Raw genomic sequence first — 22,330 nt, 5'->3', positions numbered from 1 at the left:
TCATTCAAAGTCATTATTCTTAACCTTAGCATGTGATGGTGATGACAACTATTCAGATAACATGAAACCAGTAAATGCCAATTTTCGTTGTACGAATACCCTACTACCAGACATCACAAAAGAGATAGAAGCTGAATAGACACCAATTATGTTGAGACCCTATATATCTATAGAATTTGGCAACATAAAGGTTTAATGTGCAAGTTATCTATCGTGATTACATAGGGCAAGTAAGATGGTTAAAATTACCTACGAATCATGCATAACAAATACATGAACCTATGCTAGCATGGCAAGTTCTAAATCTCTATATTCAATTTCGCTTCAATAGAGATTAACACACTATCTTATATGTTAGCTACGCACATAAGACGAATAAGCACAACCAATACTAGGATATCAATCAATCACCACACACCAAGATATTGAAACAAGTTAACTATAGAAATCCATAAGTAAATCCGTTAGAACCCCATAATAACGATTAGTTCATAATCTAATAATCGCCACCATGGATTCCAATGAAAGCATGATAATAAATAATATAAGAGTACTAGGGTTCACAGACAAATTGAAAACAAGCATCCAAGTATCAACTATACTAAAGAAAACAAAAGTCTTCTTCTCCGTAGCCGTCTCGTGCTCTCTAGGTCTTCTTATTGCTCTCCCTTGTCTCCTCCTTGTTATTAAAAATATCTTTTTATTTATATATTGGCTTCTGGATCAGCAGGGCTCTTCAAACACTCAAAATTCAAGTAGAAATAGGATTCTGGCTGAACGGACCAGCGCGGCTACCCCGCATACCAGCGTGGGCGCGCGCTGTTTCTAGAAGTCTGGCGCGGCCGCCCCGCTTCTCAGCGCAGACGCGCTCGCCTCCTGGACATCTGGCGCGGCTGCCCCGCTTCTCAGCGCGGGCGCGCTGTGCTACTGGATTTTGGCTTCTTTTCTTGCTTTGACTGTAGATTGAGTTCCGTTCGTCCGATTTCGACGATCCAATAGTCCACGCGAAGTTATTGAGATGCTCTTCAATATGAGAATGGTCTTGACTTCAGATTCTGACCTCTTTTCAGCATATTTCCTTTAAAAGCTCATTTATTCCTCTAACTAATGCCTGTAATGCACAAACACAAAAACACATCAAAAATACCAATAACTTGAGTCCAAAACATCAACTTAAACTTGTAATGAAGCGTTCCAAGTAGATATAAAATCCACTTATCATCGACATCTCTAGTTCTCGATCTAGACTTTTGATTTATCGACATCTTGATTTCTCTTCATGAAGATTTGACTTGTCGATATCTCTGGACCTCTACATGAAGAATATGACTTGTGAATATCTCTGAGATCTCTACATGCGGAAATTGACTTGTCCATATCTCTGAGATCTCTACATGAGGAATTGACTTGTCGATATCTCCAGCGCTCTTCATCTTCTTTTGACTTGTCATCAACTTAGATCTCTACATGCAGGAATGACTTGTCGATATCTCTTGGGACTTCTCTACAAGTCATTTTGGACTTCGCAACAAACTTCTCGATATCCCTTGATCTATGACTTGTCGATATTTTGACTTAGAACATATTTTTCCTAGAATAGAAGTATACAACTCCAAGCTGCTACACTTTTCTCTGAGACATGATCATGATTTGATCTTCTTCTAGAGTTTATTCCTTAGAGAGAAACCGCTAGAGTTTTTCTAGAGTTTCTATGAATAACCATCAAGCTAAGGATTAAACTCTGGAAGAAGATCAATCTTGATCATGTCTTAGAGAGAAGTGTAGAAGTTTGGAGTTGAATAATGTTATTTTAGGAAAAATGTTTTAAGTCAGATATCGACAAGTCACAGATCAAGGAATATAGAGAAGTATGTCGAGAAGTCTAAAATGGCTTATAGAGAAGTCCCAAGAGATATCGACAAGTCAAAAGTCTATGTAGAGAAGTCCCAAGAGATATCGACAAGTCAAAAGTCTATGTAGAGAACTGGAGATATCGATAAGTCAAAAGTCTATGTAGAGAAGTGGAGATATCGATAAGTCAAAAGTCTATGCAGAGAACTGGAGATATCGACAAGTCAAAAGCCTATGTAGAGAACTGGAGATATCGAAAAGTCAAAAAGCTTATAAAGAACTGGAGACCTCGATAAGTCAAAAATCTATGTAGAGAACTGAAGATATCGATAAGTCATTTTACTTATCGACATGGGACATCTCTACACAACAAAATAGATCTCGACAAACAACCTCAGAATTCAGAATACAGACAACTTGAAGATCTAGGATTATCAATCAATAAATAATTCTATCACTGAATTAGAAAGCCTAAAAATGCGGTTTGAAGAAAATAATATCAAGGGCCAAGATGAACTTGACAAAAGAGGGTCACAGACCTAGTAGATTCTGCACAGATATGCTGCACTAGAAATAGAAATGGACAAAGGAGCTTTAAAAAATTTGTTAATCTATTTTAGTGCAAGTTGTGTAAACCGTGCATGTTGATCTATAAAACATGTCACGGGTCCTTTATTTAGAAGTAACAAACATATCTAGGAAATCTTGCAATTCTCTCAAGAGAAGTAGATGAGTTCTTATTTTCAAGCACACATATTTATATTAAGATAAATTTAATTTATTAGAAATCAAGTGAGTTTTTGATAAATTGCTTCTGTATTTAAATTTAGTATTTTATCACTACAAATTATTCTAGCTGTTTAGTTGCACAAGCTAAAAACACTCACAATTAAATATCGAGATTACTTAAGTAAATCTAGTTCTAATTGTCAATTGCCAATTAGGATACACAATGCATAACATAATTTAAATTAAGTCATTATAGTAGTATATCCGGGCTATCCGTTCAAACTAATTCAAGTGTTCTTCAGGATCTCCCATTCCGTCAAACTAGTCAAAATTTTAGTGTTTGAGGCCTCTTTGCCGGGAAATAGCCTCTAGGGAATGGATGAAGGGTGTTAGAGTTTCCCCAACTTCCACTCCATAGTCTTTATCCATTTTTCTTTGGAGCTCATAAGTCATGTCCTTGAGATCCTGCTGCTCTTCATCATCATCAGAGATGGCTTGCGGGGTTGGGTCTCTCCGGGTTCTTTTGGTCTTGGCATTAGCCAATAAATTTTCTTCATCTAGTTACACTAATTTCTGAATATTGAGCTTGATCTTTTCCTCTTCTTCCCTACGAATCTGTTCTCTCATATCTTCCAACTTCTTCTTCCTGGATTCCTCTGTGCATTTGTCCTTACTTTGAGCTTTCTGATACTTCTTGCCTTTCCCCCCAATTCGGTCAAAGACAGAGGGTCGAGACCGGTATGAGTCCCCGGATTCTTCCGGATAGTCTTCCTGTTCTGCTTCTTTCTGGGCCTGGATTTGTCGCTCCTGGAAGAGCGGACTGCCTCTGCTAAATCGTTGCCGGTCATATAGGCCATATGTTCGGCAGCCACCGTGACGTTTGCATATTTGTACCGATTGAGCTAAATATGAGGGTCCGGGCATCTGTAGGTGAGACTACCCTCTTCGGTATCTGGTTACCGGGTGGTTAATCTTAGTAGAGGTCCCGGTTGGGATCCGGGTCTAGGAAGGGGTCCGGGTCATGTTTATGCGTGCTTGCAAAAGGTTTTTCAGCCATGGTTTTACCTCCTCTAACCATGGCTTTAACAGCTCGAAGTACAAGAGTATAGATTTGCAAATAATAAGGTCTTGCGAGAAAATGGGCCTTGCCAATAACAACTAACACCAGACTATAAGCTTTAAAAATAGATTTATGGCCGCTTTCAACAGGAATCCACACCAGGCCACACAATAACAGCCAAGTTGTTGGGTCAACAATATCGTATAACAGCTAAATCTGGGTTTAATCTAGCAACTGAGTATTCAAGAGTGAAGCAAATATAGGTTCATAAATAAGCAAATCTAGCTATAGCTCACACAAACGTGGTTTAAAATAGATAAAATAAAACTCACACAAACGTGGGTTAAAATGGCGAGCACAAACAAACGATACTTAAATAAAGAGCATTAACAGTTATGACTGAGCTAGGTTGCTTGGATTCTTACGGGTTATATGAAAGACTCTTTTCAAAGCTTGCAAATGAAGATGAGCTCAGGGGCACCAAGACCCAAGGACGGAGCCACCCCTCCTTCTAGCGCTAAATGATAACTCCAATCCACGGTCTGATTCTTCCGACGCCGCTCCTGAACCCTTCTTGCGAGGTAGTTGCGGTTGAGTTTCTGCAAAACAAAAGGGGGTTTTGAGCCCCTCGACGTCTCCAGTGTGAGTAAGAACTCGCTTTCAGATGATGCAGATAGAATTATAAGATGGTTGTGTGTATGTATGAGTGTGTGTGGAAAAGAGCGATTAACCCGCAAACCTCTCTTTTTTGGACTATTTGTAGCCCAATGATAGGGTTTGGAGGTTGGTATCTTTCAATCGTAATCGTTCGTTCCTGGGAGCGGAGGACACCTGACTAGGATGAATGTCTTACACGTGTCTATGCGGGGATTGCTGAGAAATATTTCAAGGATCTTCTGATACATGCCTTAATTATTCTAATAATTTATCGTTAATAGATGTTAGTATCACGTGTCCGGAATCGCTTCATATGCACCTCATATGTTGCGTTTTAATGGAACTTTCTGAAATATGAGACATGACTTGGGCCCATTCAATCCTGGATTAGGCGGGATTTATTGAGCCAGACCTAATTGATTCTGGACTGAGTGATCTAGCACCAGAGTCGGCATACTGGAGTCGGACCTTGTTGGTCTTGGACTAAGTGATCTAGTCCCGGATTCAGTAAAGGTCCTATACCCTATCACGAAACTTCATTTTTCTTCACATTTTTCATAATCATCAATCCTTAATACATGAAATACTCTCGCATATTTGTTTGATAGCATAATATTAGAATTCTATTAAATAATATGTACACATTTGTCGTTCATTTTGAAGTATATTCAATTTTAAAATACTAGATGTATTTTAAATCACGCATATAAATAAATGTGTACATTAAACATGGGAACCAGTAAATTATATTGTTTCTTGTTAAAACATTATGAGCGTTATGAAACAGTAATTGATACAAGTAACAAAATTTAATCTAAATCGATTGCACAAATAGTGTCAAACAGGTTGACGAAGATTTAATTAAGAATATAAATAATTAAATAAAGATAATTAAGTCAATTCTAATGATATAATACATATATGATTCATTAATGTGATAAAATATTAAATTTCAATATTAGGACATTTAACGCCTAATATTAATTAAAAAATTATTGTATAAAGTTAAATCATTATTTTATTATGCACAACTATATATTAAAAAATAATTTTGAAACTTTTTTAAAATAACACATGTCAATTTTTTTTATATATGAAATTCATATTAACCGAAAAATGTGCATTTTATTTATGAGTAAATATTAATTAGGAAACTGTTTTTGAGAAACTACCAATCCTCTTATTATTCATTAGACCATTACTTTATTCAAAATAAACTTTATTCAAAATATGGTAATGAACTTTCACTCATTGGGATCATTGTATTACATAGCAGTTGGCCAAAATAGATGTAAACATACTCTATGCATGTTTCTATTTTCAGCCGGTAATTCGTTCCTTTCGAGTATTTTTGTGTCGTATACTTTCGTGTTGTGTGTCATGAATGCCTGACCTAAACCAAAACCGTTAATGATTCGTTTCGTTTCGTGTACCTTCATTTCGTGTACGTTTTGTGTCGTGTTTCGTGTAATTAAAAATTAATAATAAAAATAAAGATAAATAAAATATATATTTAAATAAAGTTTTTACTAGTCGAGTTTTAAGTCAATAAGTAATAAAGACTCAAGCGTAGTCAAGTCTTATGAAATTTAAATTTAAATCTATTTTGTATCTATTTTCTGTAAATATTATATGTAAAATATTATTGTAATATATATGTATTCATAATAATTTTGATGAATTTATTTAAATATTTATTTATTTTGTGTACTTTCATTTCGTGTCGTGTAGCCGAGTGTAAACCCAAAACCGACACTAAATTTATCCGTGTACTTTCGTGTTCGTGTACATTCGTGTTCGTGTACCAAAAATGTCAAGCCAAACCCGTTATTTTCGTGTCGTGTTATCTTGTCTTGTCGTGTACGAAATTACCGACTCTAGTTTCTATTATCAAACTGCAGCAATCTACTGTAAAAAACCCAGAATTTTGTTTCCTGCTCTAAAGAAGAGTATATAATAAATTCATCATATTATATATTTATAAATTATGGATGCATGATCAAAATATAATACCTCAATGACACAATCTTAGACGCAATTACACTTAAACAGCAGGCTATACAGATGAATTAGCACAATATAAATTCATAAAAGTCCCTCTCAGATCATATGTGAAGCCCCATGAAATGCTTACAATTAGGTTTGTTGCGTAATTGCCAAGCAATTGCCAACTTGCATGGATAAATTGTTCGAAATCTTGGTCACAGCCGGAGGCAATTCAGCTCCGGCCTGCTTGAAAGCCTCCTGGCAATCATCAATACCAATGGCGGCAGATAAATAAGAGTTAAGGCCACCAATGTCATCAGTATCGAAATAAACCAAAGCCTGTTTCATGTTATCAACAGCTCCATCAAATATCTCTTTGCACGTAGACACGGCGTCAGCTTTGGAGGCTTGATCCACTCCTACGAGTGCTTGATCAAGTTGAGGTGTCAATTTTTGCAATACCATTGCAGCTCTTAAAGCTGATTGAATTCCATTTCTGGTCGCGTCATGCCAATTCGTTGCACCTCCAACCATGATGTTACAAATTCGCCTATAATCGCTTGTTCTGCAGAACGGATTAATGCCCTTGAATTTTGCTTCGGTGGGTGAAGCAAAGAGGCCTAACATGAGCATGGCCAGGCAAAATATTGCAAAATGTCGCTGCATTTTCAAAGCCATTTTAACGATTTTACTTATGGAGGTCTCCAACGTCGTGGTTTTGCCCTCGGAACCTCTGTTCCAAGTTCCAAGGGTGAAGACCTAAAATCTGCAAAATGGTTTTTGAAAAATGAATGCGATTTCTAATTATGCATATTTAAAGGAATGCAATTTTACAACTAAAGCTTTCTTGGGTTCTCCTTCATTTTAGCATCATAAATCTTGTTTCTAGCTATATTGGATTGAGCTATACTAGCGGGTTACTTCTGCTATATTTCCAAATATAACATTTTTGGACCCTCTTGTTAAATTTTAACTAGCATAAATCCCATGCAAGGTTTTCATTAATATTTTAAATTTTTATTTATCCAGTTATATTATATTTTTAAAATATTTATATAAATATATAATGATTATAAATTTATAATAAAAATAATAGAATAACATGTGGTCGTAATTTATTAGAATAAATAGATTATTTCTAAAAGTTTAACAATTTAGTAGTTTAGCAGATATATAACACTATTATTTATATCTTTTAATAATAGGATAAGTTGTATTCGTAGTTTAGTAGGATAAGTATACTATATTTAGTAGTAGTTTAATAATTTAGTAGTTTATTAGATATATAACACTATTTATCTATTTTTGTAATAATCAAAATTAGGGAATTATCGGAACCAAACCGTTGAACCAAATTATCTATATTACGGTTATTATAGTATAGTATAGATATATACACAGACATAATTTTTTAAGTAATTTTCTTTTCTAAATAAAATATTTGTATATATAGTTTTGTTATATGGGTCTTGTATTATTTCGTGTCTTTCCGGAGTGAAAAATCTTTTTATGGTTTAATTTTGACCGAAAACTGTTTGTCCGTCAATATATATATTTGACAGAAAAACGGCAGTTGAAGGAGATTAGCATTAAATAATGTAGTATAGCGTTTAATTCCAAGCTGAAATTGCTAGTTGAAGTTTGATAGACGTATATGAAGACCGACATAATACATTAATTGAAAACATCAGAGTACTCGGGGTTGTGTGCTTAAAATTGACATGGTTAACTCATAAGAGAGATAGTTGTATGGATTCTATATTTAGGCTTACTGATCAGCAAACTTCCGGCTATTGATGGCTACAGCCTACAGCCTACAGCCTACTTGTTTATACACTGCATTCGTAAACACAGGCACAGGAATTTACTGTAAACACTGCTGCATAAGGACTGTAGGCCTAACAGCACAAACTTACAAACACAATAGAATCACTGCACCTAAACTCTGTAGGATTAATGACTCACACACCTAGTACTGCTCTCTCTTCTCTTCCTTGCACCTTCACACACTATTATGGAATGCACACACCGGAAAACGTTCTTCTGCACCTCCCAACACCCCGATGCGTCATCCATAAAACCGTATGGGAGGCGAGTTACTTTCCATAAATAACTGCTGGTTGTCGAGTTCCACGTATATCCTTCTTTAGTTATGGAATAATGCTACATCCACAAAATTGAATATAAAATGACATGATCATTACATTTTGATATACGATTTCGATTACGAGTTTAGCTACCAACATATACTCAAAATTTTGGTTCTATTGTCACGAAGTTTGTGATCTCTCACTTGATCAAGGACTGTGTTTGAAAGAGCATGCTATTTACACAAATTCTTTCCTCACTTCTTGTTTTGGACAAGAGGTTTTGTAAAAATGCCCCACAAAACTTGGCGGATTTAATAATAACACATCTTTACATTAAAAACTTAACTTTAAATCTTTTAAGTAATTTTACTTTTTTTAATAATTATTGTAGTATATTCATATTGTAAAATTCACTTATTATTACAACTTATTTTAACATATTCAATTAAATAAATATTGTATTAATGGATATGATAATGATACTGGTTCTGATAAATAAAATTCAATAAAACCCAAAAAAAAAAAGGAGAGGAACGATTGACAGACAGCGAATATCCCAGCCTACTAAAAAAAGGGAAATAAAATAAATGTAAATTGATGATCTGTCTTCTATACATGACTCTGTCACCAGCTCATTGCAAAAAAAAAAGAAGAGAAAAAGAAGAAAGACATTCTCAGCAACAAGACACACCTGTACAATTCATACAACTCTCTCCACCCCCCTCAACATCTTCTATCTATTACACGCACCGAATAATACAATTTTTGATTATTTTTTGTGTTTTTTGAGTTTACAATGTCGTAATTTTTTAAATTTTGTAGCGATTTCAACCAAGTTTAATACCAACCAATATTAGCTTCTTACCGCCAACAATGTCCACTTCCGATTTGCCCATGACTCCTCAGTTGGAACAGATCCACGGTGAAATTCGCGACAATTTTCGTGCCCTAGCGTATTCTCTCTCTCTCTCTCCCCCTCTCCCTCTCTCTCTCCCCTCTCTCTCTCCCCCTCTCCCTCTCTCTCTCCCTCCCTCCCTCTCTCTCTCTCTCTCTCTCTCTCTCTCTCTCCTATCTGTATTTTTCATCAGCTATGGTAGTTTTATCATTTGTATTATTATTAAATGTGGATCTGTTCTAATTTTATTGGTGCTTATAATTTAATTCATTAGTTTATTATTTGAATTTTGATTATGCCAAAAAATTATGTCAACTGAAAACAGAGGACACTCCTTATTACGACTTTATGAGTGCAGGATTACTAGCATTGTTATGTTTTATACTAATTTTGCGGAAAGTTAGTCCATGTTAGAATGTTGTTGGTGCTTTAGGGTGTTGAGGTGCGTTGCTTTGATTAATTCTCGGATCCTTGTTTGTATACGGCATGGACTAAGATTGTACCTTCTTTTTCAGTTTCCTTGTTTTTTGCGGTCGGTTGTGGTTCTTATATATTCAAAACTAGTTGTAAGGTGATACAGGAATGATTGTGAACAGAGAAGTCCCAAAAAGGCACATAATAACAATAATGTCTAAAACCGCACAGAATTATACGTTGGCACCTCAATGGCACAAACGTAACGCAAAGAGTATACGGGACTACTTGTCATAGGTTCAGCCATTTGCTGCCTACATATGAACTACATACATTTACATATATTGAGGTTGAGAGATGAGGATCACACACATGCTTACGATTAAAGTAGTTGATAGTATTGAGGTAAAAGGCAAAAGTTTTTGAAACCATCTGAATTCCATGAAAAGCAAATATAACGTAAACTTAATATGCATTTGTTCACCCAACAACCATTAATAAATGCGTTACTGATGTTAACACTGCTACTGGTTGTGTCCTTTAAAATGATTTCCTGCAATCATTAGTATGAAATGTGCGGTAACATTAGTAATAAATGCGTTACACTATAACACAAGCTATATTTTCGTTAACGAAGTTCTATGTGAGGTACAATTTTTAAATAGTCCTATTTTGGTCATATCGTTATAAAATCGTGATAAAATGGATCAACATCCGATGGTGCAAGTGTGTGCAGAGGGGGGGGGGGGTCACTTATTGAATTAGGGTATTCAGCGGATTGTTTTTCACAAATTTTTTACTTTTTCGATTTGTAACCTGGGGGATCAAGTACTGAGCAATGACCAACTATAAGTCAACTCAAATTGACGGAAGGAATTTGAGTAGGATGAGAGGCCATGTTATGCACCAAAAAAGCAAAACCTAAAGCTGAGTTCCGAACCCTCTCCAATTTTTGGATATTAAATGAAAATACAACTATCTTGAAATGGAAACCTTTTCTATAAATTAAGGCATCCTAGTCTTCCTGTAAATATGAGTGACATTCTATGTTTAGTGACAGTATATTCTCGTTCTTCTTTAGGCTTTTCCGGACAATTTTATATTCATTTAATAACAATTATGTGATGGATTTCGTTGCTTAATGAATATTAACTTCTGTCATTTTGTATTGGTATATTGCTGATGAAGAAATGGCTTCCAGAAGTTGGACAAGATTAAAGACTCCAGTAGGCAAAGCAAGCAGCTGGAGGAACTTACAGGAAAGATGAGAGAATGTAAAAGGTCTGTTCTGTGTTTCCTCTTATGTAACAAGTACATTAAGCCTCTATGAATTAATAACTCGGGATCAGTATATTTTGCATGTGAATACATGTTATGTGTGCATGTTGGGTCCATGGATGGCTGTTTGAGACCTTTTTTTCTACTGCATCTGATGGATTATTCATATCTCACAACTCTACCTTTTGTGCAGGTTAATTAAAGAGTTTGATCGTGAAATAAAAGATGAGGAGGGCCGAAATCCTCCTGAGGTCAGCAAACAGCTCAACGATGAGAAGCAGTCAATGGTAAGATCATTTAAACTCATTCAATATGCAAATTGTTTAATAGATTGTTGGATTTCGGGTTTTTAGTTTTTCTTTTCTTATTTGTAATTGATTATAGCTAGGCTATGTTTATTTTGAGGATCAAGTTTGGCATTTGACCATAATCCTTTAAAAAAATTTATCGTCATTATATTTTGTAAAAAGTTACTCGGGATTATAGTCTGGGACTCCAGGGATTAGAGGGGATTTTGTAAACCATATATGATAGTGTTTGCTGTTGCTAATTGTGATTTTTTGTGAACGAAGTTTAAGCCCTTTGGCATACATAAAACTCACTAATAAGTTTTTCCTGACGAGGTGAAGGAACAGTATTGTTGAGCAAGCAACAAGTAGCATGTCAATTGTTATTTGTCATAATGTAATGCAATTGTACTGAGACCAAGTCTGATCTGTTATAGGGGAATTCATATTGTGGTCAATGTAACTGCATCCAATGATGTTCCTCTGCGTGTGCTCGATGTCTTGTTTTCAAAAGCTGAAAAAGTGTTTATGCATATGTTTTTGTTATCCCAGCTACTGATGAAAAATAATTAACTTGAAGGATATAGACAGTACATATTATGATTATATGATGAAATATATTGCATTGGCAGTTTGAAATCTGTGTAAATATTCTTAAAATCATAAGACAGCTATAAGATTTCCAGCAATTCAAGCTTCTGTCCTGACCTTTTTTCCTTTTTGGATTCATGTACTGCTGTAGATCAAGGAGCTGAATTCGTATGTTTCCTTAAGAAAAACGTAAGTTTATTTACTGATTCTTCTGTTTTTTAAACTAGTTTACTATTACTATATCCATGGAACCAAGAAATATATCTGAACCAATGTGGTTCTAATATGCACTTCTTTCTGTCACGGTTATAGCTCATACCGAAAAACCTTTGGACCCCTGAGATGGATTCCATTTTCTTCAGTAATCTGCTCTACTCATGAGCATGTCAATTATGCATAATCCCAGTAGTCCAGTTCTGTTCTTTGAGTTAGTTAATGTTACTCTAACTGGAGACAAATTTTCATTCTAGTCACGACAAGTTATTGAACATTAGTCAGTCATTGGTCGCAGTCTCATATTCATCCCAGTCATGTTTACTTCATCTTGTAAGTAGACTTGCATCTTCATCATGTAAGTGGACTTGCATTTAGATAAATATTTCACTCATTTTGTTTACAAGACAGGTACATGAGCAGCCTTGGCAATAAGAAAGTCGAACTTTATGATACCGGAGGTGATGGTGAACCTACTGCTGAAGACAATGTTCAAATGGCTTCAAGTAATTGCTTTCTGAAGCTACTTAATTCATGTCTCCTTATGTACTAAAAGATAAAATTAAGATATTATAGTTTAAAAAACAATCATCAAAATGGAAATGTTTTAACTTTCAAGTTGTTAATCTAACTTCAATTCTAGTCATTTTGGTTCCAGTTCTTTTATTTTGTTCAATTGTTTTCTGTGCCCATTGTTGTTAGGGCAGAGTATATGAAGGCAAATTATTACAGTTCATATTTATTTTAATTGATACATACGTAAAAATAAAACTTTTAATTGAAAATCATGTCTGTTTATAATGTATGTTCTAGATATTATGAAGCTATATATGTTCGAATCCCTTATGATATGCAACTAAAACAAGTTCTTGCTAATGGTAAAAAGGGTGCTTTGAATGTAGGGGCTGTTCTTATTTTATTGACAAAAACCAAAAATACATAAGATATTCTGAAACTTCTAGGTGAATATTTTCATATTCATTTACAGTAGCTAACATTAATGAGCTGTTCTGCAGAGATGTCGAACCAGGAGCTTATTGATTCTGGAAATAAGACAATGGATGAGACAGATCGGGCAATAGAAAGGTCAAAACAGGTAAATTGTCAGTTTATGATTATTTGTATAGTTACCTTAATGCTTGGTGATGCAACTGTAATCTAAACTATGTCTTTGCAGGTTGTCCATCAAACAGTTGAAGTGGGAACACAGACTGCTGCTACCTTGAAGGGACAAGTGAGTGTGCATGAGTCATGACTAGGCATCTCCAAAGCTATGTCTGTTCCCTATTCTATTATGGATCAGTCTAACAACCTGTTTTCATTTTTTGCAGACTGACCAAATGGGACGTATTGTTAATGAATTGGATACAATCCAGTTTTCTATTAAAAAGGCCTCACAGCTTGTAAAGGAGATCGGTAGGCAGGTAGCCATCTATTTTCCCGTAGTAGATCATAATTCATATCCTCCTGATTATTTTTTCTCCCTGCAACAAGCTGACCTACATATATTTTCAGGTGGCCACCGACAAATGCATTATGCTTTTTCTGTTTTTAGTTGTATGTGGTGTGATCGCTGTAATTGTTGTGAAGGTAATTTTATAAATTTTCAATCTATACAATTTGTTGACCTTGCTTATCTGATATCTTGTTATGTCAAGCACTGCACTTGTGGTCCTCAAATGTTCTTAAGCTTGGTTGCATCTTGCTACTTGTTTTTTATATATTACAAAATGTTCAAAAGCGCCAAAATCCGCCTTCTTGACTAACTAATATTTAACACAGATTGTGAATCCCCACAACAAAGACATCAGGGACATTCCAGGATTGGCTCCTCCTGCCCCAACCGCGAGGAGACTATTGTATTTGAAGAGTGGGCAATATCTAGTATAAATTATTTTCAACAGAGCGGATGTTCTCTTTTCCGGCCTATTGGTGTTTTCATTGCAAGAGACTTTAGGGACCGGATCAACTGATGATTATGCTCCTGTCTGGATTTTTTTGATCTTACCCGAGATGAGATGTGAATATCCTGAGTGATTTTCTTATGTAAATCATTGTTTGTTTGTGTTCTTATTTTTCCATTGATCTGAAATCCATGCATGGTTCTCTTTGTTAACTATCTCAAAGATGTAACGCTAGGAAAACTACACTTGCAAATTGTATGAATATATTCCGAGCAAAATGTTTTTAGAAATGAATTGTGGTCTCTATTTGTTATATGTAGGTCGTGTTTGTTTATTCTTCATATGAGTGGCCTATCCATCCAATTGGACTTTCCCTGTAACCTCGAATTCTCAAATTGTTTCGATTAAATAATTTGAACAAGAGGTTATGTTCTAGCCTGTTAGTATATATTTGTGATATATGTAGGTGTATAGATAAACTAAAAAATTATGGGGAAAGGAGTGCTGTACAAACAAGTGCAGGCGAAGCAGGATCAGCTATATTTGTGGGGAGGAAATGGCCGAGATTACAATGGCCTGATGCAATACGGGTTATGAAGTAGATGAAGCTGCCGTCTCAAAACAAGTATACAAACATATATACATTCAATCACAAGTTAGGAAAGTAAAATTTCCATATATATTATTGCCTATAAAGGTTGAAGATGCTCTAGCATCTATAATCCTGTAGTAAATTACACTACAATGCATATATAATTTGATGTTCTAGATGCAGTGTATAGCCATCCAGTGCTAGAATTATCTCTGATGTTAGTCAATAAGTGCCCTCATAACGATGCATCTCTGCTGCTTATTTGAGTCCGTCCAAGATGAGACATTCTTAATGAAGAAATTAGAGGCGCTTCTTCATCTACATTCAGATCAGAGACAGAGTTTATTCCTCTTCCAGTTCTTCCATTGTCGCCATTGCTGATATCTGGCGTATATATATCATACAACTTTTTCTCCAGCTTCCATTCCTGGAGCAAAAGCCATATATATATATATATAAAATGTCTTGATACAGAATAGCAGTCCTGAGGGTATAAATTATTAGTTAGTACATCAACTTACCTTCGCATTTCTTTCCTGCATATCTTCAAGAGAAAGTTGAGAAGACCGACCATCCTTAACTTTTATGTAGTTGTACATGACTACACCACACAGTGCTGCAGACAGTAAAATACGCGGGAATTGAAGTTTATATCATTAAATTTGTTACAATTTATAAATATTAATTGTCAAGCCTTCGCCAGTTTGGAAAGGTGATAATTTAAGGTAACACCCAAGCCGCCTTGATTTTAATAGGGCAGGGCCCTTCGCCTAGGTCGGAATGGTGATTATTATGTAGGCGTCCAAGCCTCCTTGAATTTAACGGGACAGGGCACACCCTGTGGATATAATTATGAGTAGGCAACTAGGCTTACAGGCGGCCTTGATTTTAATAGGGTAGGGCACATTCTGTTGATTCTAGACATCTAATATTGCCTAATCTATGTACACCTGATGCTTAGGCATTTAGCTTTTCATGTTGATTATTTTTCAATATACAGATTGACTTCAATTATTTTTATTGGTGGTGTGTCTTTTAGCAGTGTCATATATGAACTTGAACCAAACAGTCCAAAATTATTTTTTCTAGGGTGGGGGGTATAAAATTTCTAAAATCTTGTATTTATATATGCCTTCTCCTAATCGCCTTCTAGGTGTCTTGGCAGTCCCTTGTGCCTTGACAAGTATGGTTACAATAATTGATAATTTTTGGTTGATAATTTTTGGGATCTTTAATGAATAAACAACATACCTATTGCATAGCCAGTGATGTTCAGTCCACTAATGGTAGCCTCTGGAAATATTATGGTTGAAAGGCCAATCAGTATCCAGTCTTTCAAAACACCAGCAACTCGAAAGGTCACTGCTCCAGTTCTACCGACCACAAGGAATATTGAAAAATTTAACGCTAAAGCACATAATGCATTGGAGAAAAAGATCCAGTAATTAAACTGAAGCTGTGCAACTTCCATTCCAGGCTGCTCCAGGAAGTACCATGGTACAAACAAAAATGCAAAACTGCAAATGAGAAAAGCAAATGTTGCATCACCTATCATGACCACAACACTTACAGTGGCAAAGACTTCTCTATCGTGCCATTCGTAGCCCTTAAGGCTTATGAGCAACAGTGTTATAAGAACATAATAGTAATGAAAAGTAAGTTTGAACATGGGAAATCAGGAATAGCTTTAAAGTATCAGGGTGTAGCATAACTTTTACCATCTACTGTAAATGTAAATGGTTAAAAGTATTTTTTTTGTAGAAGTTTTTTAAAGATTAATAGTACAAGTTACCTGCATGGAGCTATATAGTATAAACTGGTGATTGGATTTAGAGTCAACCCTTTCTTTTGTAGCAGGACTTGAGTTAGAACAAGCCTCAAGGCTTCTGCGAAGATACCCGTAACCTGGTATGTCGTACCAATTACATTAAAATGGATTTCCCCGTACGAGGAGATGACAACTCCAGCACTAACCAGCATCATGTTCAAGAAAATGTCCCATCTTAGTTTATCAGTGCCGGCTAGAACAGCTACCGAAAGTGTTGCTACGGGCACTGTGACATCCAGAAGTTAAAATTAAGCAACTCTTTATGAAAAATACTTGCTTAAGCAAAGTCCATGAAAATGTTAGTCATACTCAGGGCTTTAAGCATCTGAATGAAGGCCACAGATATATGCAAAAAAGCAGTGTTACCAAACCTGTCGCAAGAAAAGAAGTGCAAGTCGACATTATTGTTTGTGATTCAGAAATTGCATAGAGCTAAATAATAAAGTCTATTCACATATAATAAAACTTCTAAAATTGTCTTTCTGTTTAGTAATTTAATGGATCAGAGACATGCTTAAAAATGATAATATCTTGAAAGTACTTGTCTTCGTTTACAATTTTCTCTTAATGGAATTTATAGTCTTTATGTTATAATGGTTTAATCTAAACATCTGCACACTTGACTTACCAAAGACTTGATGCAAAGAAGGCACTTATAGGAACCACACATGTAGCGTATCTGTTTCATTAATCAAAAGAGAAGAAGAATAAATGTCTTATCTGCTAAGTTTAAAGAGAACTGAAGAAATATAACACCGCAAAACAGGCATTCTGACAAAAAAAGAAGAAAAGAACCAGTACATTTCTTACATTTCAAATGTCATTTTTACTGGAGACACAACCTGAGAAAATATTAGAAATAAAGAAATAATAAATATATAAAATCACAGATCACATGAACACGAAAAACACTATACTGAACTCCATACATTTGATATCAGAAAATAGCAGTACCTTAAAAACGCGAATAAGAAAGAAGGCAACAGCTCCAGAAAATCCCATATGAATCATAGTTAGTGTTATAGGAAATGGAAAATTGAAGTATTTTGGAGACAGAACCCACTGCAATAAAAAATTATCAGATAATAAAATATTGGCTATCAATCTCCTTGACAAGTGTAAACACGGGCATCAAGTCGTAGATAAGTTATCATTCAGCGAAAGATGAGAGAAAACTGTGCAAACGACACATCCATTATATGGTTGGTGATCATTTCAAATACGCAGAAGGTAAATTACGATCCAGTTCTAGAGTCAATTTTGTGAGATTCTATTTCATATTCATCCAGGACGATCTGGCCTGTCAAAGAAAAGGTCACCAACCATACTGGAGCATAAGAGCCATACATTTAATATCCGCTCAATAAGACCAAGCAATAATAGTAAGACTAAGTTCAAGTCTTCAATGATCTCCCAGTCTCTCCCTTTGTATTATTCCTTAGAGCATCCAGTAATACTAACAAACATGTTTACAATATATACCAAAAAAAAAGGCGCCAGCTTGTAGTCACTATATAATCTATAACTTAAGTTTATAAAAAGAAACACTCAGCAGTCGCCTTTGTGGTTCATTCACATCAAATCGTGCATTTGTCCATCAACAGAGATCCTAATTCTTTCTATACCTATTCCCGATATCGTCTACAACTACTTTTAAGTAGACCTTTCGTGTTGAAAGCTTGTTCATTTAATTTTGGTTTCAAACCCAAAAATTCTATTGAAAAGTTTTCAATTTAAATCCAAACTATAAGTGATCTAACAATCAGTCAAATAAGACGAGCCAAAAAAAAGTAAATTGAAGTGCATTACCTTGTTATACAAAATAACTCCAGAAGAGAGCAGAATGTAGATTAGCAGGTACAGATAGGTGTAAAGAATCGACTTGTTGATCATTTATCCTGTTGGTTTCTTCAACAAATGCGTATCATCAACAGTTTCGAAACAATGTTAGACCATCTAAATAGCCTTCTTAGTTTTCACCAAAAACTAGATAGCATTGATCCCTGATATAGATAGATTAAACTTAAAAGGGGAAATTCATAAAAAATGATAGGTAAATTGCAAAGACTTGCAACATCCAAATAATAAAGCCTTACAGTCTTTCACTATTAACAAGATTCATTTTCAGAACAATGTAAAGAAGTTACTACATTAAATTATAAGGTTCACACTGACATTCATTTCATTAAAAAATCATATGATCACATTCAAAGTAACATCAATGAAGAAGCAAAGTATCAATCTTGAAAATAAACTATTGTTATTAACATTACCACTTAATCAACTGGATCTATCTGGAACTAAAACTCATGTCAAAGAAACTAGCAATGGGTTATCTTGATCTCAAAGTACATTGAATCTTGAATCCTAGTATCCTACAACTACAAAAACTGCATTGTAAATATAAACCATAATTAATACTATAAAGTTAGCACTAATGAACTGTACTTAAAAACCTTTACCTTGAGATTAACAAAGGGGTCAAACCAAGCTTAAATCTTGACTTAAAAAGCACCACTTTAGAGAAAGAATAAAGGGTTAAAGAAGAGGTGTGCTTAGTTCACTGATACAGATACATGATACATGTTGTGTGTACTTGCATAGGAGTATGTAACTTGTAGTTTAGACTGTAGATTAGGCCCTAGACTAGGCAAAGAAATTAAGGAGAGCAATGTACAGTAATAAATGTTTAGAAAAGTTTAGATTAAGAGGAATAATTGTCTGCAGAGAAGTGTGAAATGTAAGAAGAAAAAGGTGAGATCATTTTCTAATTTCTATAACCACTGGAAACCACTGTTACTATTATTATATCATGTGTCATATTATGGGGACTGGGGTATGTCAGTTTAGGTGGGAATATATATTTTATCTATTTTTGCGTATGGGGATTAATGAGTGATATAAATACTCATTACTCGTAACTCATAATTTTTTTTTGTTCTTTAATGGTTTGTTTTTGTTCTTCATTTATATGTTTTCTACTTTTTCTTCCCTGTGTGGCCAATGTCTTTGGTCCATAATTGGAGATGAGAATTATTTGGCGAATGTATTGCTTTGTGAATTACCAGATGATTTTGATAAATAAAATGATTTATTGACAATTTAACAAACTTGTCAAATATTTTTGACCCATTTTTAAATTTTGAAAAATCCGTCAATTTTATAGCAGATCTTTGGTCATATAATTGTGACTCTGTTTTGTTTTTGTTTGACTAGCGAATAAATCAACAATAGTTGTGGTATGTTTTATTTTTGAGTTTGTTTGATTGTTTTGCAGGTTTGGTCTGTTTATTCTTTGGCCGGAGTTCTTTCATAGTAATTGATACAGCTGTAATTACTGATTAGGTGTCGATAGTTATTTTATCAGACTTTTCTTAGTTAGCATATTTTTTTTAAAACGGTATTGTCCACTAACCATATATTAATCTTTTGAAACACACTTTGTTTTTCATCGATGCTCCCTATTTTTTGTAGCCCAAAATATTAAATTCCTCTTTCGTTTATATATATTTTTTTTCCCTAAACAAATTGATGAGAAAAGTTTCGGATTTTTGAACTTGTTGTGAACTTGTTGGAATCAGAATTATGCAAGGACGATTATCAGGATCCTTCTTGGGTCATACATGCAGAAAAAAAAATGCTAGATATTGTTCATCCGATTTAACTTCACTGTGTACATCATAACTCATAATATCCGGCTTATTCCCAGTTAAGCGTTGTTAAAGATGTGCGGATTAGTTTAAGTCTGGCGAACTTCCGTCAACTCTTCATACTAATTTCAATGTGATTGTATTAATATTGTGTCTTATATAAACCATATCTAACACACTGCTTCAGAATTCTTAGATCATTATTTCAAAAACTCAGATCTAAGGAATTTTTTTAAGTCTTCGGCGGATATTTTTCGCAAAAGATATTTTTCCTTTCCGCTAATAATACCCGTGGAAAAGAGAAATGCCCTTCCGCGAAAACTGTCCGCGGAAAGCTAAAAAAAAATCCTAAATCTAAGCCCTTAAAATATAAATCCGATGTAAAATTTAACCAACACATGATTGCCGGGTAACATGACCCTACAAAAATTCCCTGACATTTTCTGAACAAAACTCCAACTACATGCTTCTAGTTTCAAGTATTCATATTTCACAAATGTATGAGAAATGGTTATAGTAGTTGATAATCATTATTCTTCCAAAGCAACTCTTGTCGAACGATAAAGATCATATGGCGTCCATAGGTGATCAATGTTGCAAGGTTTCCGAGAATGGAGCCGTAGCCATGGCTTTCCCTTGCCACTCCAGTGTAACAAGCTAATAGGGCCTGGATGTAATGCCCTGCAATTTCCTTCAAAGTTGTCACCACCTAAGCCATGTTGATTCCACCTGTGATCAACTGCCTTAATATCGCCTGCCAAAACAAGTAAAATTGGTGGCAAAGACCCTAAATCATAGATTCTCCTCTTTTTCTGTATTATCATCCACTCCTCCACCTTGCCTGTGTACCTTCCTTTCCTCCATTTATCGACATCCACAACCACCACTCCAGTGTTGAAGTAACAAGGTGCTCGGCCTTGAAAAGTTCTCGAAAATATAGGGTCTTTCCAAAAATCATCTGTGAAATAATGTGTGAAGTTTGCATGGCAGTATTCGGGTGCAGCAACAACCTTATCTTGCATGTCAACTTCATATAGCTTAGCAATGTCATCAACCACGATTATATCAGAATCGAGGTATATAACACGATGCACATCTTGTGGAAGGGTTTCAGATAAATATATTCTTGCATAATTCAGAGGCTGATCCAATGCCTGTCGAATGGACTTTGAAATTTTGCCTTGAACCCTAGTTGAATCGAAGTAATATACATCAAAGTTGAGGTAAGGAAAAGCTGATTTAATGTTTGACGAAATGTTAGGTTGGATATGAAGGCAGAGAAAATGGAAGAAGAGGTTTTGAGGGCATGTTGAATGTTGTAAGATTGATAACACAACAGCCATGGTGCCTCGAATGTAATTCTCATCAAGAGTCATCGCAAAGTGGACATGATTGTTTGGTTTCTTGTGTGATGCACAAGAGTCACTATTGCGGAATGCAGGGGCTTGTCGAAATAAGGGGATGTAATCATCAGAGATGCTACTACATAAGACACGAATCCCGATAGCGGTTGGGAGGAAGAGGAGAGACAGGAGGCCAAGGAGTAATGGGAGATGAGAAGAGAAACTCCCAAAGGCCATCCTGTCACGGTTGAGAGTTTGTTAGACCCTGCCTAGCTGGAACATTATTAGTTTTTTCATCATCAATTATTCAAAGGAACAAGAGATACTCATACAAGGATGTATATGATTTGGTTAATTTGGTGAATTGATTTTGCGGAACAAGTGCATATGGGGTTGAGATAAAAATGTTTTTGACTTGTAAAGACTTTTTTATAATCAAGGTAATACAAAATCTTGCTACTCTATGTATATATAAAATTCTTATAAGAGAAATTTTAGGATTCCCAAAAACGTTCCCAAAACGGTATCAACATAAATACTGTATATTGACCTATATTAAGTAAATGGAGTAAATCTTAAATTTTAAAATGGTAAGGAAAGAGTCCAACATAATCTTATACTATTGTTCAACAATCTCAATGTACACATTGCTCATTGTCCGCATTTCTGAATTCTGATGCCTTTAAGACACTCCTTTCCAACACATTACAATTCAAGGGATCAATAATCAATTATAACAGTAATACTGACACATACGCTGTTTGAATTTGGTTTCAAAAGAAAATAAAATATACTACAATACAGCATAACAAATTTGCAATAAAAATTTCATGGGCCGATATTGGGCCTTTAAGGTGTTCGATAAATACGATCACAGTGTCAAGTTCTAGTATAATTCACCTGCATTATCTGCTGCTTTATAAAATCCTAGTAAATATCAGTTGCCCCATTTTCTATTTTCT

At 35.0% G+C, this 22,330-nt stretch overlaps 4 protein-coding genes across 8 annotated transcripts; 1 reads left to right on the top strand and 3 right to left on the bottom strand.

Moving 5' to 3' along the window:
• Positions 1 to 6,433: 6,433 nt before the first annotated feature.
• Positions 6,434 to 6,961, bottom strand: LOC141660613 (uncharacterized). Its single transcript, XM_074467601.1, has one exon. The coding sequence runs from the start codon at positions 6,959 to 6,961 to the stop codon at positions 6,434 to 6,436; it is 528 nt and encodes a 175-aa protein (XP_074323702.1).
• Positions 6,962 to 8,927: 1,966 nt separating this feature from the next.
• LOC141724740 (putative plant SNARE 13) lies at positions 8,928 to 14,270 on the top strand. Its single transcript, XM_074526986.1, has 11 exons — positions 8,928 to 9,066; positions 9,196 to 9,326; positions 10,871 to 10,963; positions 11,154 to 11,247; positions 11,990 to 12,027; positions 12,463 to 12,557; positions 13,068 to 13,147; positions 13,229 to 13,285; positions 13,383 to 13,475; positions 13,567 to 13,641; positions 13,834 to 14,270. Exons 1-11 carry the CDS (start codon positions 8,971 to 8,973, stop codon positions 13,939 to 13,941), a joined length of 960 nt encoding a protein of 319 aa, XP_074383087.1. The 5' UTR covers positions 8,928 to 8,970; the 3' UTR covers positions 13,942 to 14,270.
• Positions 14,271 to 14,569: 299 nt separating this feature from the next.
• On the bottom strand, positions 14,570 to 19,151 carry LOC141724739 (putative sugar phosphate/phosphate translocator At3g17430). 5 transcript variants are annotated; one of them, XM_074526984.1, is made up of 11 exons: positions 18,838 to 19,151; positions 18,649 to 18,765; positions 18,185 to 18,378; positions 17,330 to 17,437; positions 17,186 to 17,217; positions 17,004 to 17,054; positions 16,685 to 16,746; positions 16,340 to 16,601; positions 15,799 to 16,064; positions 15,069 to 15,163; positions 14,570 to 14,974 (listed from the first exon to the last, which is right to left on the bottom strand). In XM_074526984.1, exons 3-11 carry the CDS (start codon positions 18,266 to 18,268, stop codon positions 14,783 to 14,785), a joined length of 1,152 nt encoding a protein of 383 aa, XP_074383085.1. In that variant the 5' UTR covers positions 18,269 to 18,378; positions 18,649 to 18,765; positions 18,838 to 19,151; the 3' UTR covers positions 14,570 to 14,782. The 5 variants fall into 5 exon arrangements, with proteins under 5 accessions (XP_074383085.1, XP_074383082.1, XP_074383084.1 ...); XM_074526981.1 differs by having other exon boundaries at positions 18,649 to 18,756; XM_074526983.1 differs by having other exon boundaries at positions 18,649 to 18,750.
• A 1,205-nt stretch (positions 19,152 to 20,356) lies between these two features.
• LOC141661567 (putative galacturonosyltransferase-like 4) lies at positions 20,357 to 21,781 on the bottom strand. Its single transcript, XM_074468578.1, has one exon. The coding sequence runs from the start codon at positions 21,603 to 21,605 to the stop codon at positions 20,556 to 20,558; it is 1,050 nt and encodes a 349-aa protein (XP_074324679.1). The 5' UTR covers positions 21,606 to 21,781; the 3' UTR covers positions 20,357 to 20,555.
• Positions 21,782 to 22,330: the final 549 nt, after the last annotated feature.

Source organism: Apium graveolens, chromosome 5, assembly GCF_009905375.1.
Source record: "Apium graveolens cultivar Ventura chromosome 5, ASM990537v1, whole genome shotgun sequence".
Classification (NCBI taxonomy): Eukaryota; Viridiplantae; Streptophyta; class Magnoliopsida; order Apiales; family Apiaceae; genus Apium; species Apium graveolens.
This window is presented reverse-complemented; position numbering and strand designations above follow the sequence as displayed.

Coding starts and splice junctions, on each gene's coding strand:
- LOC141724739 (XM_074526984.1), bottom strand. CDS start 18,268: ATGATCAACAAGTCGATTCTTTACACCTATCTGTACCTGCTAATCTAC. Junction 17,055..17,185: donor GTAAAAATGACATTTGAAAT/GTAAGAAATGTA, acceptor TTAATGAAACAG/ATACGCTACATGTGTGGTTC. Junction 16,065..16,339: donor TACTATATAGCTCCATGCAG/GTAACTTGTACT, acceptor TCTCATTTGCAG/TTTTGCATTTTTGTTTGTAC.
- LOC141660613 (XM_074467601.1), bottom strand. CDS start 6,961: ATGGCTTTGAAAATGCAGCGACATTTTGCAATATTTTGCCTGGCCATG.
- LOC141724740 (XM_074526986.1), top strand. CDS start 8,971: ATGATCTGTCTTCTATACATGACTCTGTCACCAGCTCATTGCAAAAAA. Junction 9,327..10,870: donor GACAATTTTCGTGCCCTAGC/GTATTCTCTCTC, acceptor TTGCTGATGAAG/AAATGGCTTCCAGAAGTTGG. Junction 12,028..12,462: donor TATGTTTCCTTAAGAAAAAC/GTAAGTTTATTT, acceptor TTTACAAGACAG/GTACATGAGCAGCCTTGGCA.
- LOC141661567 (XM_074468578.1), bottom strand. CDS start 21,605: ATGGCCTTTGGGAGTTTCTCTTCTCATCTCCCATTACTCCTTGGCCTC.